General features: G+C 47.8%; 2 protein-coding genes across 2 annotated transcripts; both read right to left on the reverse strand.

Annotated features, from left to right (window-relative positions):
* Positions 1 to 1,975: 1,975 nt before the first annotated feature.
* LOC100283712 (RING-H2 finger protein ATL1R) lies at positions 1,976 to 2,835 on the reverse strand. Its single transcript, NM_001174778.1, has one exon. The coding sequence runs from the start codon at positions 2,760 to 2,762 to the stop codon at positions 2,205 to 2,207; it is 558 nt and encodes a 185-aa protein (NP_001168249.1). The 5' UTR covers positions 2,763 to 2,835; the 3' UTR covers positions 1,976 to 2,204.
* Positions 2,836 to 8,211: 5,376 nt separating this feature from the next.
* On the reverse strand, positions 8,212 to 9,297 carry LOC100278632 (FCS-Like Zinc finger 1). Its single transcript, XM_034059305.2, has 2 exons — positions 8,817 to 9,297; positions 8,212 to 8,709 (listed from the first exon to the last, which is right to left on the reverse strand). Exons 1-2 carry the CDS (start codon positions 8,909 to 8,911, stop codon positions 8,532 to 8,534), a joined length of 273 nt encoding a protein of 90 aa, XP_033915196.1. The 5' UTR covers positions 8,912 to 9,297; the 3' UTR covers positions 8,212 to 8,531.
* Between the last annotated feature and the right edge of the window lie 3,074 nt (positions 9,298 to 12,371).

The following is a 12,371-nucleotide window of genomic DNA, read 5'->3' on the forward strand; positions in this document are numbered from 1 at the left end:
AGAAGTGCTACTCAAACCACCTAACCACAACTCGGCTAGAGGCCCTTTCGCTCTAATGTGTATACTTGCTATGCATATTATCAATAATAATAAGTTAACCTCAAAATCACCTAATACGCATAGCAAAATTATAATCTTTAATTATGTTGCCCTTAAGATCATTGATCTGTAACTTTGAATGATGCCTCTGCGTACATATTTATGTGCATGTACATCGTTGTCTTCCTTTGTTCCTGACCCCTCAAGAAAAATATCACTAATCTGATTTGATCCTTCTTAGCTGCATAGCTTCATAAACTCGTCACAAACTTTCTTGAAACACATCATTATTTTGCAGTCATTAAGACCAATATTTTGTTGCTTTTGTGTGTGCGCGCACATATATATACATGCACACGATTACTTCTATATGTATGTATCCATATATATATAGCTGCTCCTATATGTCTACAACAACAAACTTTTAACTGTATAAACGGACTCGCGCGGGCGCGAGCAAGTTACTAGTTATGTAAAAATGGGGAAAAAAAGGACTATTCAGTTCCTTGGACCTGAAACTCTGAATTTAACTTGCCCCAATCTGAAATCACCATCTCTTGTCTATGATATTTATCTAACAAACTTATCAACTTACCTTGGGGCTTATAATTATGAGTCTCTGATCAGGTAAAATATCGCTGATATATAAAAACCAAGCTAATAAGAAGACTGATGTATCGTGATGCATCCACTAGCAGGCTCCAACCAGAGGGCGCGGCAAAACCGTGCCATTTTTTTTTCTAGTTGCATCTATTATTTTGGCGACAAGATGGCACTAAATGGACATGTGATTAACAAAAAACTTGTAGATCTAGCTAGTCTCTGTCTCGTTTGGTCACCAATCGCCATCGCCGGACCCCGGGCGTGCAATGGCACCGCGAGCGAGCAACAGTAGCTCCAGCAACAGGCCCGTTGACTCCCGGCAACTTGCCCGGCCACGGGTCCCGGGCCGGCCGGCTGCCAGCGCGGCGGCGCAGCGAAGGATTCTAGCACATGCAGTTGCCCCTCAATAATGCCACATGCTCATCTCCATTCGGAGCGCAGGGAGTGAGGTGTGATTTGGACACAACCTCAGTGCGCGGGTCAAAAATCATTGACACAACCTCAGTTGAGCTGAGTGGCTGAGGATTTGACTCGAGCCAATGCGCGCGCGCGCGCGGCAATTCCAACTCCAAGCACGCACGCAACTCATGTGCGACCGGTGAAGCTTCCGCTCCGATTCACGGCTGCCTTTCCACAGCCGACTTCGTTATCAGGATGGGGATGGCACGCTTTACCCGTCCGCGAGGAAGCGTCGTCCGACCTCCGACGGGATATTGGAGCGCGCAGGAACATTCAAGAAGATGTCGTTTTTAAATGCCACCAGATAGCTAGCTAGGCTCTAGAATTTTCCGAGACGCGCGTCGATGAATACAATATGAACCCTATCGTCCACGATTCACGGCTGTTGGCTCTCGCAGTCTCGCACAAAGTAGGATCAGTGTGTATAAAAAGCAGCTGCGTTTGAGACAGTAAATGAATTCAAATAAAAAAGTTGTTAACTACAAAGTTGAATAACTTTTGAAGTTCTACAACTTTTATTTTAACACTTTTTTCATGCGAGATCGTTTGTAAAATTTGAATTTTAAATTTGATAAATTTAGATGTATTTTTGGAAGCCGAAATGATTTCAAATAAAAAAAAATTGTTAATTACAAGAGAAATTGTTTAACTATCTTGATGGCCAGGGTTTATTGTCCTCAAATACAGATTCTGTACTGTCGTTTCTTTCGACGTAGACCAAAATAACTGAAATTCAAACGAGTGCTCTTGTCTGCAGCTCAATTAACGGTTAATTTAGTGCTACGAATGGAGACTCGAATAACAATACTCTTCGGTAACAAGTTAACCCACAACTTCGTCACTGAATTATGCTTGTAGACTCTCCCGATATATTGCAACCAACTCCAAGCTTTCGATCATTGCATTTGCATATGTACAGATAAATTACAGGGACAATTTGTATACACCAATCAGGTACACACATCTTGATGCTTGTCCAGAACACCGTTGAGCTAATCACTACACACACCTAAAAAAGGTGAAACCTACCAGGCTAAAAAAAAACACAAGTTCATCACTGAGACTGCGCGTCGGTTCAATTCCTGTATCGAGTGCGCACGGCACTACGCCAAGAACGTCGGCCCCTCGGCGCTGCAGCGCGTGGGCGCCTTCCAGAGCGCGCTGATGCCGGCACCGGCACCGGGGCGCGCGCCGCAGCGGCGGCACCGCTCGGCGGGGGGCAGGTCGACGGCCAGCACCCGGCGGCAGGACGGGCAGGAGGAGTGCGCGCGCAGCCACGTGTCGACGCAGGCGGCGTGGAACGCGTGGCCGCACTGCGGCAGCACGCGCACGGCCTGGCCTCCCTCGAACTCGGCGAGGCAGATGGCGCACTCGTCGGCCCCTCCCTCCGCCTTGCCGCTGTCGGAGACGTACGTGACGGTCGGGAGCGAGCGCAGCACCTCCTTCTTGACGCCCCTGTTCGCGGCTTTGGCGGCGCCCGGCTGCGCCCGGCCGGACTCGGTGGCCCAGCGCCACGAGCACGCGCAGCGGGCGACGAGGCCCAGGCCGAGGACGCAGACCAGCGCGCAGAGCAGGCCGGCGAGGATGAGGATCATGTCCGAGTTGATGGAGTCCTCCGGCGAGCCCGAGCCTGCGGGCGCTTCGACGAGTATCCTCGCCATGTGTTTGCGCTGCCTGAAGATGCGCGAGTCCCGTGGTGGCGCTGTTGTTGGCTGATGCAGAGGCTCTGGGCAGGCGGCGTGAGAAGTGTGTTGAAGGGGTTGGTTTGGTTGCCCTTTTATAGAGCGTCGAGCGCCTGGACCTAGATGCGGTTTATCGGTGACCTTTGTGGTGTTCGGAATAACAGCAGGAAAGAGTACACACGGGGCTCACAGCAGGTGCAGGTCAGTGGATCGATTGTAGTGGTTGAAGCTAAAAAAAGCTGGGATTCCTTTTGGTTTTAAATAGCCCTTCACCGTTGCAGGGCTTAATTTGGCACTCACAATGCTCTCTTTCAGTACTTGTTTCAGCCAACCATCTATAACCAGTGTAAAACTTTCGGGCTGAAGTGACTTATAATCCTTTCAAAGTTGTTGTAAAAAGTGTTTCCCCCCAATAGTGTCTATGGGCTTAAACTTTCGATTTTTCATCCAACTACGAAAAACACTACCTTATCGTCCAACTGTATATATAGCCATGTTCATTAGTAAGAGGTTCGGAAAGAATTGAAGTAGATTAAAATCCTTTTTAATTTAATTTTAACTAGCGAAGAATTTAATTATCTTCAATCCTTTATAACCTATTTTTATCCGAACAAGTTCTGAACATAAGGCCCTGCCAATGCCATGGTTCTCTGCCCCGCAACCCTTTCATACTTTCTGTAACGTTGCTAGCGTACTCCTACCTCCTATCATGCTAATCCCAATCCCAATGGCGTACTGGCTTTCTCGGTTGGACTTCCATGGTATGCAGAAAATTGAAAAAGGGTTGCGAGCAAGGGGACACATGGCGTCCCGCGGCACCACACCTCGCGCGCACTTCGCCGCGGGGTACAGATACTTTCGGTTTCCTCCGGCTACCTGTCAGTCGCCCACAGCCCGCATGTGCTGTTCCACTGACAGGCATGCGAGGCGGCGGCGGTTGGCATGCGAGCCCGCGCCGAGACTTCCTCGCGGCCGTTCTTTAGATCCGTTCGTACGTCCGCCGCGCGTGGTCGGCGCGGCCGGGGCTCTCCAAACCGCACGCCCCGCGCGAATGCGCTCCCAAAGCGACGGCGGCTCGGCAGGCAGGCGCGCACGCCGCGTGCGCGCGGCAGTTGCCGTTTCCGTGACGACGGAAAACAGCGATCGCGCGCGCTGTGTGTGCTGGTGGCATTGGCAAGCTACCGGAACCGATGGTGGTCTGCTCCGTAAACGCCGCCGCGTGGCGCTTGCCCGAGCTCTCCGAGGAATAGTTTGCTGGGGAAACGAAACGGCGGCAAGGAATGGAAATGGAACCCGCCTTGTTCCGGGTTAGGCGACCCGACCTCCTCCCGCGACGCCGCGGGCCGCGGGCCGCGGCCCTGCCTGCGTGGTGGGTGTTGGGATCGAGCGAGCGATCGATCGGTAGTGGCGAGACAAAGCGCGCCCCCACTACTCGCGGTCCGCACATGGATGCAGCCCCGGCGGTGCCGGTAATGCTGCCTGTGCGTGCGATGCAACTGACGGCCAGACGGCAGGGTAGGCCGCGGCGGGTACGACCGCAGCGGCAAGCGCACTGCTGGGACGACGTGCGTGTGCGCGGCGTGGGTCTCGCGGGGGCGGGAGTGCTCGCTCGTGTGTGGGGTGATCTGTCGAGACGATGCGGTTGGGTTGGGTGGTTTGGGGACGCCGCTTTTCTTTTCAGCCCTGAAACCGCATGTTCCGTGGGCCTCGGCTTTCCTGCCTGCTTTTGCTCAAAGCCGTCATAGCCACGGCGAACTTTCAGTCCGCTGGCCGGGACGGTCTTCGTGGTGGCTGTACTGTACAAGCACGAGGCTATTAACGTCTCAACCTCCCGCCTCCAATAGAGAGACGAGCTCGGGCTAATCATCGCCCAAATAATGACCACCTTTTCTCGTTCCCTCATACTTGGAACGGGAAATTTCGGGCGACGTCTCTCCTCCTTCAAGAAACATAATTCAGTGGTGTTTGAACGTAGTAGAGTTAATAGTTAGTTAACTAACAAATTTCTATTAAAATTAGCTAGTTATTGAATAGCTAGCTGATTATTAGCTAATTTGCTAAAATTAAATAAAATCTGAACTATTAGCTAGATTGTTTAAAAGTCTTCGGATTAATTTTAGTAGCTACCTATTAACTCTAGTTTATTCAAACCCCTCCGTTTCGACAAGAGCAATAACAAAAGGGTGGCGTCCGAAATCGCAAGGACAAGGACCATGGTGCAAATGACGATCACTTCAGGCTCTTGTTTAAGAAAAAAAAAGATGAACGCCCCCTTGCCCGGAACCGTCAGTATCGAAGACTCGCTCTTTAAGTCTTTAAAATAACAAAAGGGGCTGAACCATCCAAAGGCGGGTGTGGGAGTGTGAGACGCACAAGCGGCGCAGGCGCAGCCATTCCATTACCTTCGGAATCCAATTCAGACGGTACCTCCCTACCTCTCATGTTAACAACGCCTTTAATTTGCTTTCTCCAATTCAGATGGTACCTCATGTTAACAACGGCGCCTTTAATTTTGCTTTCTCCTGGGCTTGGACCACGAGCATCGACATCATCGTATATATCCACAAAGATCTACGCGATGGGACGGAGCAGCCTGCGTGCGCGCACGTTAGGCTGCTAGGAGTACGCTGATCTCGACCGCACGGCTTTCGTTACCACGTAGCAGGCTTGCGTATTATCAGAAGAAGAAAAACAGCTTTGGAATGGAAGTATGGCACGAGCTCGGAACGGGAACTTCGGACGTGGTTTCCTACAGGCCTACAGGCATCAATCAATCAGCACGCTGATGGGCTTCACGGGCTCTACATGAAGGGTAATATTAAAGAAAAAATGGAAAAGAAATATCCAGATCTAACCGGGTGATAGAATTGGCCTGGAAGGTTATGTCATACGTATATAACATGTTTGAACTGGGCTAGCTGCTGCAGGTGTTTGAATTTTGAAGTGTAGCTAGAATTGCTAGCAAGTAGCATGTGTTGGTGTCGGTGTCCCAGCTGTATATGATGGATTGAAAATGGGACCAACTTTAAATCCGAGACGATTCGGACTGCCGACTGGCAAAGCGTGAAAGGGCATCTAGGCTAAAGGCACTGGTTTTACGATAAGATAAGGTTAGCTTAAGTGGGTGGCATGAGCGGCCGATTTTTATCATCGTCGTACCCATCTGAATAGCAACGCTGCCGCCTGCAGCGACTGGTGTAACAAAGGGGCTTAAATATCTAGGAGACGATCTCACCTTTGTTTAAGATCAACAGAAAACACACGCAGACCCGAGTCTGATTTGTCAATGACTCTTATAAGCCTTTGTTCCTTTACACCAATCCAGCTCTGAATTAGTATGAATTGGAATTAAACCAATGTCACAAAATAATTCATGACTACTTAAATTTTTTATTCGGTTAAACCCATCGTGTAATATAATTTAAAGGTTTGGAAATTTGTTTAAACTATGGAAGACATAGATTCTATCCATAGCTCATTAGGTATGAAACAAATACATAAAGATATTGCATAAGTTTATATTAGAATCCATTGATCAAAAGAATAACTAGCTTTGAGAGATACATGGATTAGATGATGAATTTAATCATATTATAGGATTGGATGTGAGGTATGGATTCATCAAATTCAGATCCGAATTAAATCCATACACGGTGGGATTTCATCATATGTAACCGAACAAGGCATAAGTGTTTCTATATATACTTTTATATGGTATTAAAGCCCTACCAAGTTTATCGTCATCTGCCTTCACGAATCCGCTTTTCTGCAGCCTACCCAACCCCACGAAGCTGACGAAATTTAACCATGTACTATGACATGTATAAGCTAGGGCTGCTATCCATAGCATAAAACTACTCAACAAGACGCCACTGGCAAAAATCCCCCTAAGGACTTGGGATGGATTGAGAGGGATTCCAATTATCTCAATCCACTCCTAATCCAACAAGCTCTAAAAAAGTCGACGACGGAAAACGAACGAGGTGAACAATTGGAAAGCCAGAGACTGCTATCTGCTCAAATTGCTATCAAAAGACATGCTATTTTTGCTATTCTGATATGCTCTCGTTTATTTATTGGTTTATTTTTTTATTACTAATACTAATGTCTCACTATATGTATTATAGTTGTTGCGCGTGGAATTATTGCATATTTGAGAACAAACAAAAAAAAAGATGATATTTTATCACTGAGTAAGACATTTCTTCTGCTCAACATGACAAAGAAAATAGCTAAAAACAATGGTGTACTGTTTAATTCTTAGAAGAAAGTGCTCAGATGACTTTCCATGTGGCTATTTTTGCATTGCTAATTTGTTCCCTTGTCATCCACGAAGATGGATATGCCATTTACAAGTTTAAGAAAAAACAAAATCAGGTTGTCCAAAGCTTATGCTAAAAGAGAAATTCGTGAAAGCCAGCATTACCCGGCCCAAAAAAAGTATCAGAGCATATAAACCCAACATGAGATCCAAATAAGGCCTATATCCTCACCAATTGATGTCATGTTATAAATGGGCTAATATATGTGGTCCACCCAGCCCATTTACATGATGGTGCAGGATCTGCTCGGCTTTGACCATGAAGCTGAAATTAGGTCACAAAAAAACCATTGTACCTCTTTAGACTGTGCGCCTATATCGTGTGTTTTTTTTCGCGGCCGTGTTTTCGCATGCTGACTCCGAATTTCTTTGATGGTCGACATATCAGGCGACCTGCGGAGATATGCACAAACTGACTTGATGGATCAAAACCTCCTGATTTCTGATCTGGATTCAACAATTCGGAGTGTCGTATACCGCGTCCCGTTTTTTTTCCTCCCTCTCTGCGTGTGCTACAGTAGTACACGACCCGAGAGCATGCGTGTTGGGCACAGCAGTACACATCCCGACCCAGCCAGCAGGCAACAACGGCAAACGAAATTGATTGTGACGGACTGACGGGTGGCCCAGCTCGGTCGGCCACTGATTGCACCTGCTTGCTATCGTTTCTGCCACTGCCGCTGCCACCTTGCAGCTGGAGCCAGTGCACCGGCACAGGCGCACAGCGACACCGACCAGGCTCAACCAGCATGGCTCCATCGGCAGACGGCAGGTCGCACGTCTCCTCTTCTCCGGTTAAGGGTTAATCAACTGTCCGCTGAGGCGAAACCACCAGCTGATGATGCGATGCAAGAAGCAAGAACGTAAAACACTGGGCCCTGCTCCGTTTTCTCCAGGCACGTGACCGTCTCTGTGCCCACACGTACGTATCTGTTTGTGCCTTTGAAAACGTTGGTTCACGCGAAGAGATAGATGATGCCCCCTTTGTTAATAGTAACCAGTTCACCTGTGACCAGATTGCATTGGTCCACGTACTTTGTTTGCACGAGCGGACGAGCCTAATGGAATTTAAATTAACAGGATGGTGGCCGAGCCGTCGAATCAACCTATAAATAAATGAGCACTCGTGTATTCATGTGATCATCACAGTGTGCGGTGTCTGATCCAGCTAGCCACCTGACCCCCGCTCTGTCCGGTTGCACCAAATGATCATACGATACCGGCTCCAAGCTTTCTTACACGCGATAATAACCATACGTACAGATAGAGACGGATCAGCATTTATTAAAGCAATACAGAACGCCTCCACGTCGATCAGTCGATTGTTTACTGTTTCCTTGTAGACTAACTAACAATGATGTCCGGTGGCTGGCGCGTCTCGTCAGGTAGCCTGGTACAGAAAAAGACAGACTCCCGAGTCCCGACGGTTACAGGGCCAGGATGGACGACCCGGCCCGGACCTTGCCGCTCTCCTGTGGGCCTTCCGCTTCCCTTGCGAACATGGCCCCACGTGTCACCGCCCTGGCCTTCCTCCTCTTCTCCGCCGCCTCGTCCGCCGCCATCTGCGCGCTCCTGCACTCGTCGCTGCAGAACGCCGTGTCGCCCCTGTTCGACGGCACGCACGCGCGCATCATGCGTGGCTGGTGAGGGCGCCGTTCCGGAAATAACAGGGGAAGGAAGAAAATGGATAGCGGTGTAGTGCCGTTACCTACCTGTACATGAAGATGTCGCGGTTCCCGGCGAGCGGCTTCCGGCAGAGGAAGCACGCGTCCAAGAAATGCACGCCGGCCGGCCCCGCTGCTCCCATGGATCGGATCTTCCCCCCGAGGCCCCGACCACCGCCACCGGCTTGCGAGCGAGCAATCCGGATCCGGCTCCACACGCGCGCGGCCCGCGCTGCAGTGCACTGCCGGCGAGCTGATGGAGACGATCGGGGGGCTTCTCTTCCTTCTCTCGCCTGTGTGTGAGTAGGCTGCGGCCGCAAATCGCCGTGCTCCGATCCCTTTCGCCCCCCTCCTGCGATTATGCTGCCACCGGCGCTTGCTTCCTCTCTCGCGCGTCCGCGTCAAATGCCGCGCGCGATGATGCTTGGTGGGTAGGCAAGGAGCTCCAGCCGTTTAATAAATGACGGGCGCAACGCAACAGCAGCCAGGACCAGGACGAAGGAACCTCCTGGAGGTCACCATGGGCCCACCTGTCAGCATGCGTTGAGCGAGCCTGGAGGCCGGCGCGCTGGGGGTGCGGATCCGCGGGTCCCACGCTCGCGATTCGTCCACTTGCTGCGCTCCAGCTAATCTCGGCAGAACGGTCACGGTCTAGCAGTTAGCCCCACTTGCCAGGGAGATCTGTACCTGTACGGGGGCGGTGAATCTTCTCGTCAATTACAGCAATGTACGAGCCATACGGGCTCGGTGTGGTGTGGTCGTGTCCGTGGGATCACAGCAGCCTTTCGATGCAATCATAAAAAAAATGAAGCCTCGGATTCTCTTTGGCCTGCGAATCTCCAGAACCTGCCGAAGAATTGAAGAGCTCGATCGCTCAACAGGTACATGAATGCGTTCTCCTGCTTTCAGCTTGGAGTTGGAGCCCTGCCCCCACCCCATTTTTTTAAAAAATTTTTTTGGCGTGCCTGCCGTATCAATGGAGATTCATCAACTTGCTCGAGAATTTTTCGGGACGACATCTGGCGGCACGACCGCACAACGCTTGAGCGAGAAGAGATGCACAGCACAGCATAGCACAGCACAGATTCGCCGGCGTTCGGTGCGACAAGGACCGCAAAGTCTTCAGGCTTGGAGAGTTGGAGTCAGTGGAGAGGGGCATTTTCCCGGGTAGTTGAGCTACTCGCATCGAAGCCACTGAATGCTTTTGCACGGTGGCCTGAATTCTCGAAACGCTGCTGAGAAGACCTTGACCCCACGAGTCCCTTGATCATCCACTGCTTGGGGTGTCACTTCTCTTGCACACTTCTCCGAGGATTCTCTTTTCTGGTGCGAACGCTTTTGCATGCTTGGATGATGGGTTTTTGATTCGTTGACCTGTACGTGAACGACAGTACGAGCGGCAGTGTTCGTTTCGGCTGCTCATCGGACGAGATCACGAGATACATACATTGCAATGCCATTTACCACCTAAACTACGTAGCAAAATTAGCATCAGTCGCTCTACTTTAGCTGAAAGAAACCTGTCGAATCAAAAAGGCGGTCAATTTGTGCTTGGTTAAGCCGGGGAAGGACTGCAGCTAGTTTTCAAAAAAAAAAATGATTACGCTATGCACTATCATTATTAACTAAGTAACATACAAATTATGGAAGTAAATGTAGGTCCTCACGTACCAACTCCAACGACATATATCCACCCGTCCTACTCGCCAAAATGATCAACATGACAACGAGGGGCCAAATTGTTCCATGAAAGCATCTAGACTCTCAGAAGTTTTGATGATTAATGACAAGTAACTAATATATGTTTTGCATAGACAAATTTGAGTAAGGTTACAATGGCGAAGAATGGCTTATGTAATGTATAGTTCAAGTGCCCTACTTATGGATTTTGTTACTAGTTTTAAGTGTCGATTCAGTGTACAAACTATTAGCTTGACACAGATAAGTGTAATGAGTTTAATATGCTGCACACTAATTGTATTTAGCTCTAGGCGGCTAAGGAGAGGCTCAAAACTAGTAAGGATCAAAACCCAAATTCAAAAGTTTTGAATTTGGACAAGTTTGAAGGGTTTTTGGGGCGTTAGACCCTATGTCTTAAGGTCATCAAATGATAGTGGATCGGTCAAATGCCTCCACATAGATAGCTCGAGAGCACTTGATCATCAAACCCTGCGAATAATACCCCATTGTACAAATGCGCTAGGTCCAACAGTTTGTGCGATGTGACCCTAGAGTTGTAGGGGTGTGTTGGGCTATACAGTGGCACTGTTTTAGCTAAGGTTTTGGGTATAGGGTCATTGCACCCTATGAACAGTCGCCTCATCGTACCAAAGTAGATGGGTCTAATCAGTTTTGTGTAGCGACCAAAGAGGTTCTAGTGGATGTTGGATCGTATGCCTAATGAAGTATTCAAATGGCTAGTTCTGCGCAGTTGTACATTAGTCACTATTGTGTCTTGTTGAACCCTAGGAGATGGTTCGACGATGATAGTCAGGTGGTCTAACGGTCACAAATTTAGCCTAAGTTGCATGCAATGGCATATAGTACACATGATTCATGTTCACTAAATTCTAGTAAGCTTTGACATTACCACAATAAATATAATAACATAGACTAACAATGTTCAGTAATCACATCATTTGTGACACTTGTTTGTTGTGTGCCATTACTCTATTTTTGGTAGGTGTACCAAATGATGGTTATAATTTTTATAGGTGCAACATTTGGAAGGGCATCAAAGTTAACTCTTATTTTGTAAGGGAGATTATTCTAGGATATTTAATACATGGACAAATATAATAGTATCTTAAGAAAATAAAATATCATAGATAATCATTTTAAATATAATATAGTATGGCCTTTTATCATGATGATCTCCATCACTAAATTCATGTTCGTGGTAGTTACATTTGGGCCATATCATTCACAATATTTCTTGCAAAAACCAAGTTAGACAGAGAACCGAATACTACTGCATGACCTGAGAAGATATTGTCCAAATAATCTATGTGGTGTATGCAAACGACAAGCGAAGGGTCAAGGGGGTAGTTGCCCCCTTGAGTCTCATGACAGCGCCCTAAAATCTCTTGAAATGAATTATCTAGAAAAATTTAATCAAATTGATCAAATCAAGATGATTATGAGACATTGGACATGTCTCTATTTTCACCATCAATAATATTGACAATCACGTGAGGTACAACGATAAGAGTACACCAAACTTATATTTGTTGTCTTCCCCATCCTAAAAGGTACACATGTTGTTAGCTTCGATTGTGATACTAGCTGTTAGAATGTCTCCAGCAGATAATGCATAGTCACGCAAAACATCATTTTACACTATAGATTGCACTATTCATTGAGTAAGTTTGAATAGGAGATATGATGGGAGATAAGATGGGTAAGCTGCTGGAGACAACCTTAGAGGCAAGTTGTGCGAGTGGTTAGAAAGGAAAACAAATTGATCTTATGTCTCAATGGTGATTCCAGAAGATAGGTGTAAATAAGATATGTGACTATACTGACAAGTAACTCATCTATTCCGATCCACACTATAACCAAAACAAAACTAGATCTAATCACATAGGTATATGGCCTATATGC

The sequence above is a fragment of the Zea mays genome, chromosome 5 (assembly GCF_902167145.1).
Source record: "Zea mays cultivar B73 chromosome 5, Zm-B73-REFERENCE-NAM-5.0, whole genome shotgun sequence".
In the NCBI taxonomy this organism is placed as follows: Eukaryota; Viridiplantae; Streptophyta; class Magnoliopsida; order Poales; family Poaceae; genus Zea; species Zea mays.